This window comes from Phaenicophaeus curvirostris, chromosome 1 (assembly GCF_032191515.1).
Source record: "Phaenicophaeus curvirostris isolate KB17595 chromosome 1, BPBGC_Pcur_1.0, whole genome shotgun sequence".
Taxonomy (NCBI): domain Eukaryota; kingdom Metazoa; phylum Chordata; class Aves; order Cuculiformes; family Cuculidae; genus Phaenicophaeus; species Phaenicophaeus curvirostris.
This window is the reverse complement of record NC_091392.1, coordinates 138,658,676-138,676,978: the sequence shown is the minus strand read 5'-3', so window position 1 is coordinate 138,676,978 and position 18,303 is coordinate 138,658,676. Positions and strand designations below refer to the sequence as shown.

At 43.1% G+C, this 18,303-nt stretch overlaps 1 protein-coding gene across 2 annotated transcripts in view; it reads right to left on the bottom strand.

Annotated features, from left to right (window-relative positions):
* The window catches only part of SLC9A7 (solute carrier family 9 member A7), a 70,375-nt gene extending 69,204 nt beyond the window's left edge, over positions 1–1,171 (bottom strand). The window contains exon 1 of one of the 2 annotated variants that reach the window (XM_069875938.1): positions 982–1,171. In XM_069875938.1, the coding sequence (XP_069732039.1) occupies positions 982–1,147 (166 nt within the window). In that variant the 5' untranslated portion in view covers positions 1,148–1,171. The remainder of the gene's footprint in view (positions 1–981) is intronic. The other variant, XM_069875930.1, reaches the window with a different exon arrangement.
* Positions 1,172–18,303: the final 17,132 nt, after the last annotated feature.

Sequence of the window (18,303 nt, the reverse complement as noted above, 5' to 3'; positions counted from 1 at the left end):
GGAGAAAGTGGTGCTGGAGAGGACAAACTCAGCTCAGTCCAGTCCTTATTCCACTGAGCAGGCTCACTGTGACCTGTAGGCGCTGTCTGGGGTGCCTGGTACCACTGCAGTCAGCTGGCAACCAGCAAACTCAGGCCAGCCGTGAGAGCAGCACACCAACCATCAGTGAACAAAACCCAGAGCATCGAAATTCGAACACGCTCCTTTTCATAGAACCATAGAATCGTTTGGTTGGAAAAGACCTTTGAGATCAAGTCCAAATGTACCTGTCCACTACTAAATCATATCCTTGAGCACCTCGTCTACCTGTTTTCTAAATACCTCCAGGGATGGTGACTCAACCACCTCCCTGGGCAGCCTGTTCCAGTGCCTGAGAACCCTTTTGGCGAAGAAATTTTTCCTCATTTTTCCCAATTCACACACCGCACGCCACAGCACGGTGAGGGCGTTAGGATAAGGCCATCACTGCCGGGACCCGCACAGCTTGGCTCCCCAAACCCTAGAAGCACCACATAAGCTCGCTTCCTACAGAGGGGAGGGTCACCGAAACTCTGTGCCCTGCCAGCACGGCCACTCCAAGGACAGGGGACAGCAGGGGAGGCATCTCTGTGGAGGGGATGCCGGAGGAGGGGGAGCAGAAAGGGGGGAGGAGAGAGGGGGAGCAGAAGGTCTGGAGAGAGGGGGAGGAGAGGGGGAGGGAAGAGAAGGAAGGGAGAGGGGTGCAGAAGGGGGGGTAGAAGGGGAGGAGGGAGAGAGGGGGAGCAGAAGGGGGGAGAGAGGGGGAACAGAAGGGGGGAACAGGGGTATCAGAAGGGAGGAAGGGAGAGAGGGGGAGCAGAAGCGGGGGCAGAAGGGGAGGAGATGGGGAGCAGAAGGGGTTCGGCGGGATGTCTGGGGGCGCGGTGCCTCCCTCCGGCTCCGTCCCGCTCCCCGCCTCGCTCCCCGGTGCCGGCGGAGCCGCCCGGGGGCAGCGGCGCTCACCGTAAATCATGGCCAGGCCGGTTTCGTGCAGGAAGCGGACGCGGCGGTGCTTGAAAAGCCATATGGTGAGGATGGTGAGGGTGAGGAGCAGGATGAAGGTGAGGAGGCTGACGCTGTCCTGGCGGTGACTCTCCTCCGCCTCCTGCTCGGTGGCGAGCTCCTCCATGGCGCCGCCGCCGCGCTCCGCCGCCCGCAGAGCCGCCCCGAGGGCCCAGCGCGGGGACCGCCCTCCGCCGGCCGCCCTCTCCCTCCGCTCCCTCCCCTCTCCCCCTCCTTCTCCCCGCCTCCTTTTCCCTCTCCCCTCCTTCTCTCTCTCTCTCCCCCCGTCTCTCCCCCTCCCTCCCCCTCTCTCTCCCTCCTCCCCTCCCCTCTCTCTGTCCTTTCTCTCCCTCTCCCTCTGTCCTCCCTCTCCTCCACTCTCTCTCTCCCCCTCCTTCCCTCTCTCCCCTCCCTCTCTCTTTCCTTTCCCCCCTCTTTCCTTCCCCTTCTTTCCTTCCCTTCCCCCTTCTCTCTTTCCTTCCCCCTTCTCTCTTTCCTTTCCCCCTTTCCTTCCCCCTTCTCTCTTTCCTTCCCCCTTCTCTCTTTCCTTCCCCCTTCTCTCTTTCCTTGGCCCCTCTTTCCTTAGCCCTTCTCTCTCTCTTTCCTTCCCCCCCTTTCTTTTCCCTCTCTCTTTTTTCTTCCCTCCCTCTCTCTTTCCTTTCCCCTCCCTCCCTCTCTCTCCCTCCTTCTCCCCCTCTCCCTCTCCCTCTCCCTCTCTCTCTCTCACTCTGGTGGTGATGGGGACCAGGGTGAGTGCAAACCGCAGCCCCTCCACCCACTCATGCAGGGCCGCTTAAAGCCAGCTGGAACCATAGAATCACCAGGTTGAAAAAGACCCACAGGATCATTGAGTCCAACCATTCCCATCGATCACTAAACCATGCCCCTTAGCACCTCGTCCACCCGTCCCTTAAACACCTCCAGGGAAGGTGAATCAACCACCTCCCTGGGCAGCCTCTGCCAGTGCCCAATGACCCTTTCCGTGAAATATTTTTTTCCTAATGTCCAGCCTGAACCTCCCCTAGTGGAGCTTGAGGCCATTCCCTCTTGTCCTGTCCCCTGTCACTTGGGAGAAGAGGCCAGCACCCTCCTCTCCACAACCTCCTTTCAGGTAGTTGTAGAGAGCGATGAGGTCTCCCCTCAGCCTCCTCTTCTCAAGGACCATGTCCATGCGGCTCTTAAACGTCTCCAAGGATGGAGACTCCACAAGCCAAGTTTCCTAAATGAGGTTTCTTTTTAGTTTTTCTTTCTTTCTTTCTTTCTTTCTTTCTTTCTTTCTTTCTTTCTTTCTTTCTTTCTTTCTTTCTTTCTTTCTTTCTTTCTTTCTTTCTTTCTTTCTTTCTTTCTTTCTTTCTTTCTTTCTTTCTTTCTTTCTTTCTTTCTTTCCTTCCTTCCTTCCTTCCTTCCTTCCTTCCTTCCTTCCTTCCTTCCTTCCTTCCTTCCTTCCTTCCTTCCTTCCTTCCTTCCTTCCTTCCTTCCTTCCTTCCTTCCTTCCTTCCTTCTTCAGATACAAGAAAAGTTGCTAAAGACCAACTTGTGAACTTGAGGGTATGCATCCAAATACATCCTACTGGAGATTTGCTTCTATGAAGCAAGACAACTGTAGGAAGTTAACAGAGCTGGTCAGCAGTTTTCATTTGAAATTTCTGTGCTAAAAAAGAAAAAAGAAGAGATTATTCGTATTCTTTTCAAATCATCTTGAGTTGGAGAGGGAAAGAAAAGTAATTTTTTCCTTTTTGCAAACCTGCCAAAATCAGAACTTTCTCCTTTAGCTCTTTTCTTTAATGAATCACAACAACCTGGCCCCCTGCTTTAAAAAATAAAAAACAAAAAAAACCCCACAAACCAACAACAAAACACCCGAAAAAACCCAACACAAAACCCCCACCAAAACCCAAACAGTGAATTCCGGGTAATGAAAATTATTGTTTTTAAGGAAATACAAAATGCTGTAAAACTCTGGCTGGGGAGGAGGAAGGTGTAGGTTTTTATCAGCTTCAGCAGGAATGTGCTTTGTCTTTGGCTACCAGAGGAATTCCCTCCCAGTTTCCAGGTGTAGTGTGAGCAACACAGACCTTTCTGCTCCTATGACATTTCTCTCAGCATTATTATTTTCAATCACGACATCTAACATGTATTTTAGCCATTATTTTGCATAAAAAGAAAGCAGAATACCTTTGGATGCATGTTTATTTGGTTATACTGCAGATCCTATCTCCTTTAGAGCTACCCTCTTAATGTTGCCACCTGGCTGTTTCTTGCAGTATTTATTGGGCTGCTGCAGTTACAAGGATGTCTCTTCCAAACTTTCTCTCCTCCAGCTAGTGGATCTGGAATTGTCTCCTCTCACATATACTTTTGTTTAGGAGACTCCTTTTTAAAAAACAGTCCAAGATGACAGCTCTGTAAAACCACATTTTTATTTATACGTAGTTCTTTAAAATACAGTATTTATGCACACTCCTCAACAACCTTCAAAATCCAGTATAATTATGTGCTATTACCTTTAAATATTTGAACGTGCAGGGTTGAAAGTTTACCTTGATAGGGCTGTCATTTATAAACCTCTTAGAGATGAAAAGCATTAATATGCCCTGAAGACTTAGCTCTAACTCTGTGAACCATTAAAATAACTGCCTCAAGACTGCCTTACATTAGATCTCACATTCAACGTTAACATTTCCAGTATAATGAGAGCATTATACCACTAAATCTTTGTTGTGTATCTTTAGGATATACAATCTACATACAATATAGCGCGTATAATGCAATATAACAACCTGCAGGCCTCGCAGCAGGCTACAGATACGCAATGCAGTGCTAAGCATGTGTAATGCGGATAAAGTTGTAAAATAAAAACCTGAATGGCAATAACAGGCCCTTTTCTGTTCGTTGGTTTTCTTTTTCATAGACTCATAGAATGGTTTAGGTTAGAAGGGACCGTGAAAGTCATCCAGTCCAACCCCGCTGCAGAAGCAGGGACATCTTCAACTCAATCATGTTGCTCAGAGCCCCATCCAACCTGACCTTGAATGTTTCCAAGTGATGGGGCATATACTTCCTCTCTGGGAAACTTGTTCCAGTGTTTCACCACCTTCAGCATAAAAGAATTCTTCCTAATATCTGGTCTAAACCTCTCCTCTTTAGTTTAAAACCACTACCCCTTGTCCTATTACTACAGGCCCTGCTAGTAAGTTTTTTCCCCATCTTTCTTATAAGCCGCCTTTAAGTATTGAAAGGCCACACTAAGGTCTCCCTGGAGCCTGCTCCAGGCTGAACAACCCCAACTCTTTCAGCCTGTCCTCATAGGAGATGTGTTCCATCCCTTTGATCATATTTGTGGCCCTCCTCTCGACCTGCTCCAACAGGTCCGTGTCTTGTGCTGAGGGCTACAGAGCTGGTTGCAGTATTCCAGGTCTCATCAGAGCAGAGTAGAGGGGCAGAATCACCTCCTTTGACCTACTGGGCGCGTTTCTTTTGATGCAGCTCAGGATATGGCTGGCCACTGGGGCTGCAAGCACATATTGCTGGATTCTATTGTGTGCTGCATAGTGCTGGGTAAAGTCTGTCACTAAGTGTATGGTGGCTTATTTTAAGAAGACAATTTCCATGTATGTTGTAATTTCATCTACCTCTCAGCTGGCTGTATTCAGGGTCTTAAGTTACTTTCTGCAAAGTCTTCCACCAATAACCTGTGTTTTATCCTTTGACATTGGCATAGTTCTCTGTAGCTCTTGCTCTCCAGATAATGATGAGAAATATCTCAATGCTTTTAACAATTAAAAAGGCAATGCTTTTAACAGTTAAGTATGGCCCAGTTTTAGTGTTTGTTTGGTTTTTTTTCAGCTGAACTATGTTTTTTGTAGAGGAAAGCATTCATCCATAGTTTGGCATGTCTGTGCTACCATCAGCATAAACTTTAAACCTCCGTGTTCACATTTGCAGGTGTTTCCACTGCTGCCTTGCCCCTGTAGCCTCTGTGCAGGAATCACCTCATCCTAGGAACTTCTCCTCCAAAATCAATACATCAGTACTAAATATTTTTAGTGAATTAAAAAAATTATATTCATCAGTGTTGTGCACAAAATTAGGCATATGTCATCCTTACTCTGAACTATGTGGATATAACTAAATCCCCCACACAATTTAGTGATGGGAGTATGATTGTTTCTGTCCGTTGAGGGAGTCAAGGTTTAACAGTGATGTAATTAAGTTCTCTTCAAGTCAGTGTTCTGTCTAATACATTGTTGCCATGAAATTTGATATGCACAGTATATTTGGTTCATATGGACCAAAGTTTGCTGTCAGTTTAGGGTCACCTGCCCTATTCACCCCTCCTATCAGGCGCTGCTCCTTTTCCGCCAGCTTGAGGATGGCCTTGGTTAGGTAAAAGCACTGGTGTTTTTGCATACCAATGCCCTGTGTTATCACTTTAGAGAAGAACTCTCTCTCAAAAACATGCAGTTAGTTTTCAGAGAATGAAGTTACTTAGAGCAACTGAGTTTGTCACAAAACCGACCCTAACTTACCTCAAACTACAACAAAGGCAATGGCCAAGTGGAATAACAACAGAGATATGAAAGGCTTAAAACAAAACTATGAGATGGCACTGAAATAGAGCAAAGGACAAAATGTAGCCATTGAACAGTTCAGCTATACCTGGAGGGATGCAGGAGGATTTTGGTATTAAATGGTAATAAATACATGCAATTGCACATAGTTGATGATTGACTCATAGGATTGATTCCCATGAGACCGGTCAAAATACCACAGAGATACCTATGGATCAGCCCACCTCATTCCTTCTGCCAACCAGTCTTCTGGTACTACTTCTTATTAAGAAGTAGTACCTGCCAGAAGCATCATCCAGCAGACCATTCAGTATTTTCATCATTTCTTTTGCTATGAATGTCATTGTTATTACATGAACTGATATGCACTTCAGGTTTATTCTTATTCCCGGAGCTGAAGAATGTCATGTGAGGCAAGCTTGAGGTACTAGCTTCAAGCCCTTCTCTCTCTCTGAGCTATTGGTGATAACATTGTTTGCTCCTTGTTGGTAATGTTGCAGAGCTCACACCCTATCAAGACCTTTCCTGCCTTATGCAAGTCTGTTGAGGCTGGCCCTTTGTGCTGATAAGAGCAACAGTTTTGAGATTTTTGCTGATTTAATCTGCCTTTGTAGGACTGGTTCTGATAGGGAAAGACCTCATGGTTGCTTCTGCTTATAACAAACTGGAAAATCAAACAAATACTTGCCTTAATACGTGGTGTGTTTATACAACATCCCTTGCACTCTCAGATTTTCTAGCACTTCAGAACGGAACAGAAAGTTGATTAGCAGGCAGGTCCACCTTGCAGAGCAGTTAGTGTGTCAGCCACTCTCCCACGAGCGTCCTTTAAAATGGCAACCCATTTTGAACCAATAGCCAACCTCTGGTGGTAGTGGGATAGTCTTGCAGGTTACCCTCCTATGCCTGTGTAAGATATCCCCATGTCCCAGGGTCCCACAAAATATGCCCTATCACAGATGTGAATTTAAAGACAACTGTGTGTTCCTCAATTAAATTCTGAAGAACATGTCATATTTTTACTGAAAAACAAATTTGTTCAGAACTGCAGTTTGTTGAAAGCATTAACAGCTGTGACACATTTCTCTATTAGTACTAGTCTCTGCAGAAGTGCCACATCTCTGAAAAAATATCAGAACTGTCATTTTTCATCATTGCAAATGCAAAAATCAACATTAGCCTTTCCAATAGCCAAAAGTCTAGCTAAAGTAAAAGCTGTTCTGTGCTATTTGCAAGGTGCAAAAGTCACTCACTGTGCAGCTTTTATGTCATGGTAAACTTTCAAAGTGTTTAACAGGGATATGACTAGAAAATTTATGTACAGAAGGGTGCTATGCCATTTCCTTTATACCGAAACAGATTGCTTTCCCCTTCTAGCTGTATATGAAATTAGGTAATATTCTACTAGGAATAAAGTCGGTTTTCTCTCATTCCTCAGAAGGCAGCAGTTCATTACCCTTTGCATGTGCAAATCATGGTTATGACTTTCAGTGCTATAATGCTTGAAGAAGCAGGTAAGTGATCACTGTTCCCATCACCCATCAATCCTCATGACATTCCCCATAAATACTTAAACAAGTGAATATCCTAGTGCCAGGGCTCAACTTGTGCCAGAAGAGCCTGAAAACATTCTGGAAAAGAGCAAGTAAGCCTTGTCTGAGGCACTGGAATTATGATTTGAACTCTTCCTGCACAAATTTAATCTTGCCTATCCCTACATGAAGTTATGTGAAAATCATTTAAAACTGCAAGCAGGCACATGGATGCTCTGTTACTGTCTGCTGTCTGTTAGCCACTACCAGAAACTTTGCCTATAGAAAGTTTCAGAGGAGGAAAGATTGGGAAAAATGTAGGCATAGTGTTGTGGCATTCAGATTCGGTATAAAATATTTCTATTCTGTATTTTTATAATAATGCCAAATATTTTGACAAAGCTCTCATGGAAAAGCCTGCTGTTCTGTTCTTGACAGAGAAACAGAAACCCAAATTTACGTTTGATTAAATCTTGATTGTGCTCAATACGCTATGCCTGTAGGGATTGTATAGGCTAGAAATGAACCTTTTGAGTAAAGTTATGCTAAGTATCCTGGCTTCATCTGAATTAGGCAGCCCAGAGGCATAGTTAAACATAAGAAAGAAAAAAGTTGTATATATCTTGAGAAGTTACAGCTGGAATTACTTATTCTTTGTTTTGTTCTGGAAAAAAAAACCCTAAACAAACAGGAACTTCTAGTATCTTTTACATGAAAACAAGGTATCCTACAAGTATTAGATCCCAAAACAGCCACAGAGAAGCAGGCTTGAGTGATAAAAGGCTCTCATTATGCTGCACATCATAGTTCTCTGCAGATTTGAAAGACTAGTGCTTTGGAAAGATGGTATAACTTGCCTGTCATATTTCCATAGGCTCTTTTCTGCTGAAAGGGCTGGATTATTCACTTGCTTTTATATACATTGATGAGATTATCAATGGATGATAAAATGCGATTAGATTATCGGTTATGAGATTATGACTGTAATGCCTAGTTTATCTCCAGGGTTTTCTAAACTGGCAAAAGTCTAAGAGAATGTTGCTTCAAAAGGATGAGAACATTTCAATTGTACATTTTTATTACTGTGGAAACTAAGCAGCTGCTTGACTGTTAGTGATCTCATTCTACAGGGTCAACCAAATAATGTAGGAAATTTGCAGAAATGTTTTTTGAAAGGCTATTCAGGCAGCCAGTTCCCCAAATCTTGGCAAAATGCTGAGTCAGGGAGGCAGAAGAGGCTGCCTGGCTAAAAGATAGGGATGAGGCATAAATGCAGAATATGATCATAAGATCAGGCAACACTACTAGTGGGATATGGTCACTCATTTTGCAGAATAAGCAAACTTGGGATGGTGAGAGCAGTATTATTGTGCAAGTTTTGGTTCCTGAGTGACCCTGGCTAATACCAACGGGAAGCTCTACGGAAAAACATGCTGGCTCCAACAGTTAAGCCGTTGCACACAGCTCTGCATCTACCAGAAAAATTATAATAATGGGACTGGGCCAAGCTGTGACAGAATGTGAAGTCTGACAGCTCTGCAAAAGCATGCCTTTTCGAGGTGGGGCTGGATGTGGATGATACCAGCAGAGGTGTTTATTTGGTTGACTGCTAGTCTGCTGGCTAAAGGCAAAGAGGAGAAAGACACCAAAAGGCTTGAAACCAAAAGACAGAGAGCAGTGGTCAGATGCTTTGAGATGCAATCAATATTATCTCAAGCCGTACTCTCAACACAGGAAAAGTCCAAGGCAGATACATTAGTGGAATCAGCATCACAGTAGTCAGGTCAGACACAAGCCACTGCTTGTACTATTGTAATGAAGGATTTGATGTTATACCTTGCTGTCTTTCCCTACTTATTCCTTATTTTAGTGGACAGGATATTTCATTCCATAAGGAAGACTTTTCATGCTGATACTTGCATATTCCCTATTCCTCATCCTTCCCCAGTCATGTGCTATTTGAGATAAATTCCAAGATTGGGCAGTAGAATAGATGGGATGATTTATTGGGGCGTGGTTGTTATATACGTACAAAGCAGGGACATCTAGAGGCTAAAGCAGTGTCTGCAAACACAGTACAAATATATCCACTAGACGTGGAGTAATACAGCGTTTTTCAAAAGCAGCTTAGATAATAGGTGCATAGCATGACCTCTAGTGGTATTAAGCCCAAGGCACTGTCAAAGTCAGTAGTCTGATATGGATGGGGAAAAGCCAAAGTCACAGAGGCACTGTCACATATGTGCTGGTTCTGTCCTGCTGTACACAGCCTTACTGCCAGGTCTATGTCAGGACAAATTTTGTCCTGCTGCCAGGACAAGATTGAGAAAAGTTTTTAACTCAGCAGAAACTCCCAACACTCAGCAGAGCGAGTGTCTTGTAGAAACACTTCTGTTATTGACTAATCACATATCGTCATTAATCTTTCCTGCTACTGTCTTCACGCTGAGAAATAAGGAACCCAGCAACAGCAGTGTGAGGAGGAATGACAATGAGAACTAGGAGGTAAAATCTGCAAAGTCTTCTCTGTAGTGACTCAGAAAGTTAACGAGAAGTAACATTTTCTTTTAACATCAGCAGAAGAATAATGTTCTGTTTCACTGCTTTTGCACATCCTGTCAGGGTCCTGTTCCCTTGAAGAGGTGAAGCTATCATGGTTGACATCCCCTCAGAGGGTCTGAAGTCCCCACAGGAAAAGAAGGTGGCTAGGAATGACCCATTGCCTAGGATATGGACTTTGGTAGGAGAGGTGGGACTAGGATTGCCAAAAGAAGCTACCGGCACAAAGATGAGGTGCAAATAGCAACAAACGTGGCAACAGAAAACAAAAATAAAGTGATCGGGAAACCTACAGGAGTGCTAGGAGGAGACCAGTTTTCTCACAGGGAGTTGCTGGCACAGTCTCAGCAGGACAGTCAGCAGGTTGCAGGACACTGAGACAGAGAAGTTATGACCTCTAGAGTTAGGGAGCCTGTAAAGTTTCCCTTCTCAGCGATCATATTCTGTAGTCTCTGAGCCACACTGAGTGTGCAATTAGTCAGACCTCAACAGTCCATCAGTGGAAACTATCTCAGTGCTCTGCTGCAACCAAGAGATGCATAGATGTTTTCTCAAAGTGCAATTGCTCATTATGGAAGATGCATTTTGTTTTATTTGCACTGAAGTTCAGTTTCACTCACATTCTGGGGTTCAGGGCCTTTCTCTAGTGCACCTCTTTTACATTCATGGCAGCTGGCTGTATTTTTGATGTTTTCTAATTATTTGCCTGTTGTTTTCTATTATTTGCTGTTTTGTCCTTTGGTGTGTAAATAGCTGCAAAATAGAGAGGAACTTCAAAGCAAATTATTTTAAAAGGATCTTTTCATATCCCAGAATAGGGTTTTAAATAGACTTGTTGCAATGTATGATCCAGGACTACTTACTGAGTATATTTATCTAAATATATACATCACCTTTATAATTAACAAGTGAGTATAATTCAGCCAATTGTTTGAAGCTGAGTTTCTATAGCAGGCACCTCCTTAACGTGTATGTGAGCTGATTTGCCTTTGCTGCTTTCTGACATGATCGTTGCTTTTATATGTGGCACCTATAACATACAGAAAGCAGAATTATTACAGGAATAATCAGTGAAAAACAGTTCCACAGAAAAGTATTATTTATGTAACATGACTTTGGAAGGGCAGCTTTAGACAGGTGAAGTTGTGATGTCCAAGTCTGCATTCATCACCCTCAGTTGATTTTATAGTTAACAAAGACAACAGGCAGTTGAGACAGGTCAGGTTAGCTACCATCCAAAAGTGTTTATTGGAGATCAATTGCCATCCCAATGTTTTTTTCCACTGTCTACAAAGAGATTGCTATGAGCGACAAACTCAGTTACATATCCAACAAGTATAACTACTATGCTAGGGCTAAGGAAACCTGACCACGAAACTAGTGTGTTTGGCAGCAATGGATCCCAGTGAGCACTAGAGTCTCCAGATGAAATGTATTTTTTGATACTTTGCCTGTACTGATGATGCACAATCAGTTACAGAAGCAGAGCAGAGAGATTTTTCCTCATGTGATTAAATCATAGACAATTAATAGACTCTTCTGTTGCAGATATTAACCCTACTGAATTGGTCCAAAACAAAGTGTAAGTCCCAGAGTGAACAATCCTTACTGGACTTGGGTTCTTCTTTTGTTTTTTATTTGGCCTTGTCCTGATGCCTCTCTCACTGAAAAAATTTTAGAGACGTTACTGCAGTTGGAATCACTTTCCTGGAAAGAGAGGGAAAGAAATTTGTCAAAGCAGAACAGAGTTGAACGAGAAGATACTTAATTTGCTTAATTTGCTTTAACTCAAATGAGAAGACGCTTAATTTGCTCTAACTCAAAGACATTTTCCACTTTCCCATTGCTCATTGGCCAGCTCTGCATCAGGTTCTCATGACATGGTTGTTCTTCCCTTCTTTTGACATTTAAAGTCAAGATCAATTGGCCTAAACTCTATTTATGTTGCAAGGAGTGTACATATCCCTGTATATGATGACAGAATTCCTTTGGTGTTTCACCTTACATTATTAAAATCTGTATTTCTACCTATTTGAACTGAGAGGAAGGCTTTCCACATGCCACATTTGTCTAATTTGTACCTCTCACTGGTGAGTGGGTCTCTTCTCTAAGAGAACATATTCATTGCACCTCAGTTCCTCTCCATCTGACCATTTTAATTTATTGATTTCTGTACTGAACATTTTTGCTCCTTCAGTGCAAATTACATTATTTGAAAACTAGTCTTAGTGAAACGAGTCTTCCTAACATACGAGCAAACTGTAGAGTTTCAACTCTCCTGAATAAATAACAATTACTTCAGCATTTTCTTTCCAACTGCTGTCTCTGCAGAATCCCTTGCTATTTTATTTTATCAAGAGCTAATTTATTCTTTAGAGTCTTATAGTGATGTAGCTGTATTTCCAAAAACAGTGTCTAGATGTTTATTGCACATTCTGCTGAAAGACAGAGAGGGAAGAAAAGACAAAACAAACGGAATCCTGTATTTGTTTAGTTTAACAGCAGGATTTTTCTACAGTTAACACTGAATATTAAAATATGTAGTTTAGCTCTGATTGACTGTGCTGATGAAGTTGGATAAGAATCTTGATTTGTGTGGAGATTGTTCAGGGTTACAGATTCCTGTGTAATTCCCTATGGTTAATGTAGGCAGAGTCCAGCACTGCTGCAGCCCTTGGCTATATTTTGCCATGATTCTGCCAAGATCCAAATCAGTCACGTCTTCTGCCTCGTCTGTTGGAGATCCTACTTTTCTTCATTTTTGACAGTCTCCCTGGGAGCATCTGCTGGACACTAGTTCTCACTCATAAGGACAATGTGCATGGCAGGTTGGCACCATAATAAAAATGGCCATGTATTAAGTGATGAGAGCAAGAAAACTTTACTCAGTGCATTCTCGGCTTTTCTTTTCCACAGTAGGACTGTGACAGAGCAAAACTTTCTATGAACTTGCCTTTGGAACAGTGCTCCACCAAGCACCCCAACATTAGGTGCTACAAACCTGGATAAAGGATAAATGGACGTAACTGCAGGCAGGTGCTGGCAGATGATCTTGTCAAATTTAGCAAGGATACAAAGGGAAGTGGTGTGTCTCTTTGGAATAAAAAGAGTCCTGTAAGCTTAGGGAAGACAGCAAGGTTTGCTGGGCTATAATGCAGCAAGCCATTAAAGCTCATCTTAATTTTAACCATGCACCTAACTCTTTGCTCTTGCTTAAATACTACTGAAATCTGCAGGTTTTAGCACGTGCATTTGTGTCTTGCTGATTCAGCACTGTAGTTTGTTGTCTGAATTGCTGCCTTATTAAGCATAAACCACAAAGGATACGCGCCATGGGCTTTATTGTCATTACATTGCATTTTCATCTAATGATAAAATGAAGAGTCTGCCTGCCTCAGCTACAGGCTTAGGTGGAACACAAGATTTTGTGGCAAAGTGCATGTTGAGTAACACCCTGGTTATGGCAGCTCTCTGGTTTCATATTATGAAAAAAATATCTGGGATCTAGACTCCTGTGTAAGATCAATGAACCTGTAATTGCTAAGGAAGAATATGGTTTATAGCCAAAAACTTAATTGTGATCTGTCTGAGAAAGTGCAGGCATTACATTAGTGGCCCTTAGGCAGATTGTATCCCTCTCAGCTACAGTATTTCTGCCACAGAAATGGTTTGCAGCAAAGTTCAGAATTAATGTGGTTTTGTATCATACATTGTGCTGTCCATTATGATAATATTATGATAAATACTACAACTTTATAAGGTATATTATTGCTTACTTTCAAACTATTCTTTCATTCATTTGGCCGACAATATTTAATTTATGCCTTTTAAAATTATTGACTATCTGGATCTTCAGTAAAAAATGAAATTACTTTTAGCTCTGTGTAATGCCTTTGAAGAGCAACTTTAAATTGCATGCTCTCTCTCTGTGTCTCATGTACTGCACAGAACTCTGCTCATCTTTGTCCCAAACACCAGTGACAGAAAGATTTGTAGACATGATGTAAATTCTTTCAGGGAAGGTAATTTATGTTGGAAGTATGGGGAAGGTCATTTCTGAACAAACAAGTTCACAAATATGAACTGTTCGGTTTTGCTGTTTGTGCTTTTCCTTGTTCATCACGTGTAAGTTCACAGTAACCTGGGACAGAGACCTACCCGTCCATTGTTCCCACTTAAATAACCCCAGCATTGAAGCTGTATATCACAGTTACCAGGGTCTTTGCGGAGGACGACTACAAAAAAAACCCATTCCCTTGCTGTCCAGTAGTATTGTGGTTCATCAAAGTTACTGGTGACCATAAATTCTATATGCAAGGAAATGATGGAAAGATGCTAGAAAAACAGAAGGACTTTAATCCAAAATCACCAATAGCAATGCAAAATAGATTCTAGCACAAAATCTTAGCACAAAATTAGCCACATTATTTGTTCTGCCTGATCTCAAGTTTCAGACCAGCTTCTGTTGGTATTCCATCTGGCAGGACTCTCCAGCAACAGAGGATCTCCTAGGGAGACCAAAAAAAGGCCAGTGTGACCTCAGAGTATGTGACGACTGCTGTGTGAAAATAGTATTCAGTATATTTGTCATCTGCTTCTGCAAAAAAAGGAGCCTGTACAAGACTCAAATGCACAGAAGTCTAATTGAAATGGTTGGTTTTCACATTCATCAGTTCCTCAACACAGTTTACCACATGCCTGTACAAATATTTGTTCTGCCCAACTGCATGGGTGGTTGGGGACTTCAATAAGCAGCTGGAGGCAAGGGATGCTTTCTATAACAGTTCTGTCTTAAACGTGAGTCGGAACACAGCCTCAGAGAGTGAACCCAGTGGTTAAGAACTCTTCTTTCCCTTTCTGTTGAATACTACATAAAGAATTGCCACTGTTAGATGTGATTGGTCTCACTCGTAATTCACAATTTCATATAAGTATTGGTGAATCTAATCTTAACTAGGAATCTTTTTCAAAGCTTTATATCAATTCTAGACAAGTTGCCAGGATCTCAAGTACAGGATTTATAATCTTCCCGGTAGAAAACAAAACAAGCTTTTAGAAAGTTGTAGTATTTCAGCTCTTTTGTCTTCTTCATTTTCACATCTTCTCTACAACCAACATGATTAGAAACCTGCTTCAAACAAGACATCCTTCAGATTTTGTTACAAAGATATGATTTCAAGAGCTTTAAGAGACATACACAGAATACAATGGATCTCATTAGGAAAACGATTGTTGAAGTTTGGCTCTGTGCATTTTGGCAAGCTTCCAGCAGCACAGGGCAAACCTGATTCTGCTCGGTATTAGGAGAAGTGTAGATGTGCACACAGTGAGCTCTCGCTTCCTTATGCTGCCTCTTCAGGACCTGGGCAGATTTCCAGGTCCTGATGTTTACTGGGAACACCCCACCTCATCTTTGGGGTGATGCACAAGAGTGTCAAACAAGAAGGAGGAAAGGGAGTTTAGGATCTTCTCACCTGCAGGTAAGCAGGCACCACAAAGCTATGCGGGTATAAAAAACCAGCCCATACAGGGACACCGCCCATTGCACACGCTTTGACTGAACTTCTCTTGCTGAAACAGATTGACTGTACTCCTGGGAAAGACAACGGCGGGGCCTGAAAGGCTCCTTGAAAGCTGCATGTACCCAGAAGGCATGGACCTGGCAAGTCCTTCACCAATTCCTTTACAATATAACCTTTACAATGAAAATGTTTTGGTTTTCAGTTGCCTAGAAACTACTATCTGGGGATCACAAAGCTCTGTATTAGACTGTAATTAGATATATTTCACAACATCCCCACAAGGGAATTCACTAATTACAGCAGTTTGTTGAAATTAAAGTAAGTAGAATAATGGTTGGTACTGACTATGATATTATTGCACTCTTGCAGTACTACACTTCAGGCAATGATTGTATCCAATCTCAGAAGCCAAGAGGGTTTGCTCTGGCTGGCATATGAATAGAGAGTGAAGAATCAAAGCAAGTGTTTGTACTTTCTTAAAAGTCATGTGTTCATAAATCACAAGTCATTCATTTGGTCTGGAATAAATGCTTCAGTGCCTTGGTGTGGGGAAACATCCTGGAGCTTGAGAGGTTGTATTGTGATAGAGACAAAATCTACAACCTGTCCTGATCAGCTGTAGCCATAAAAAAAAATCCACATTTTTACAAGACTGATGATTTTGCAAAAAAATATTAGTCATGGCAGAAAGGAAAAATCCCAACTCAGAAACTTGCTTTTGCCTTGCACCTGCTCATTAGAAATGTAAAAAGTTACTTTCTTCCCTCACATTTAAACACGTTTGTGAAGCATTACTGACACTGGTGACAAGATATTTCCATTGTAGAGCTGGTTGCACCTCAGCAGGGGACGCAGTCTCTTATACACACAGACCATGAAGTCCTCTGTTATGACAGATGATTCATTAATGTGAGGTAACAATGTTCTGGTAATGTGGTGCAGAGATAATTTGGTATTTTAGCTTTCAACAAAAAATTATCAAATATTACTTTTATTCCTTCTCTCAAACATGATTATAATAACTTTACTGACCATATAAATCACACAGTGGTCTGAGAGGATGGTTAGACTTCAAGAGAGGGTACATCAGACTCTGCAGTTGCAAACTGTCTCCAGTTGGCTGGACACACTGTGGAAAGAGCTGGTATATAGAGGACCCAGTAAAAGACCAGAATCAATGCCGCCAGTGCCGAAGAAAACCAGACGAGTGGCTCACAGAGTAAATCCGCAGTGTAGCTGGGATGTAAAACTGTACTTTTTGCTGTTGTTGGTAGCACTGGCTGAGCTACTGACTTGGGCTGTAGTGTCAAAAGCTCAGAGCAGGTTTCACACCTGCCCAGGTGTAAGGTTGCACAGTACCGCTGATGCCAGAATGGGTGTCAGTCACTCCCTTCCTTAGCAGCCACTTCTGGCCAATTGGCCTTGCTTCCCCTTTCTGCTGTCCCTGGGGCCCTGAGCTGGACGAGCCTTTCTGCCTGCTCAACTGACACACAACTTCCAGTCTACTTTTCCGGGGCTTCGCCTCTCTTTTTCCTCTTCTGCTCCAACAGTAGGATTGCCATCCTTTAGTTTACATTAAATGTTTCTGGAGGTTTCTAAGTGAGTATGTACTGGGTGTAGGTGGCCAGGTTTTGGCAGCAGGGGCTGCAGAGGTGGCCTCTGTGACAAAGACCAGGAGCTATACTAAGCTGGACACAGCCGCTTCCAGATGTCTCCAGTGGATCCACCACACGGCACAGCTGAGCCCTCAACAACACTTGGCACCACTGGGAAAATATATTTAAGAAAGGGCAAAAATGCTTCACGGCAGTGTAGGAGGCGTGAGGAAAGAAAAACAGCAGTGTGAACACCAAGGTAAAAGAAGAAAAAAGGGATGAAGGTGCTACAGGTCCTAGAGCAGTGATTTCCCTGCAGCCCATGGAGCAGACCATGCTGGAGTAGTTCTTGAGGAACTGCAGCCCACAGAGAGACCCACACTGGAGCAAAGGGTGGGGACTAAGGAAGAGCAAAGTGTAACCATTGTGGACTGTCAGCAGTCCCTATTCCCCAACTCTTCTGCACTGCTTTGGGGAGAGGGGGTGGTGGGAAGCAGAGAGGTTGGAAATGAAGGGGTGAAGTTGACCCAAGGAAAGTGGTAGGGTATGGTAAAGGTGTTGTTTTCATTTAGTCTTTTTTTTTTTTCCTCTCACCATCCGACTCTATTTTAAAATAGCAAAAAGATAAATCCATTTTCTTCAAGTTGAGTCTGTTTTGCCAGTGACAGTAATCGGTAAGTGACCTCCTTGTTTTTATCTTCATCCATTAGCTTTTCCCTCTTTTTTTCCCCCATCCTGTAGTGAAGGAGCAGTAAATGAGCAGCTGGCTGGATAGCTGGCAGCTGGTCAAGGTGATTCTGCAACCTTTCCCCTCTACCCCCAGAAATTAAGTCTGTAAGATCTTGGAGAAAATGTCTTTGAATAGGTGAAGAATCTGATAAAAATTGTGATTTTTTCTTTTTTTCTCTGTGGGGGGTGGGGGAACTCGAACAACAAAACACAACCTCTATAAAAAGCCAGACTATTTGCACAGGAAAGCACAAAGCAGTAAGACCCAGTGCATTCTCATGCTGCTGGTTGCTGCTGGTCCTCTGCAACGCTTGCCAAGGAAGCAGGGTCTTCTGTGGCAGCCCTCTCTGCAGCGTGAGCATGGCATTGATGCCCGTGGTGTCACACATCCAGAGGGTAAGATGCTTGCCTACAAGGCAGGTGGCATTGACAGAAAATGACTTGATGTAGGAGTAGCTGGTCTGCGTTCACACACCACACCTGACGTTTAGCCTCTGACTTTCACAGCTGAACACATGCATGGCCTCAGGCGGGACATGAGTTTCCACAGGCAGCATCTGTTTCACCTTGTCAGAGTGGTTGGTTCACAAGAGCTTACCATGTCTTGCAGCCTGCTGCAGAGAGGTCACACCTGGGATGCTGGGGCATCCCAAGGTTCTCTCCTGTGTGGTGGGTGTGGGAGCACCCTCACTGGGGAGGGGACGGTGTTAGTCACAGAATTGCAGAATCTCAGAATCATTTAGGTTGGAAAAGGCCTTTAAGATCATCAACTCCA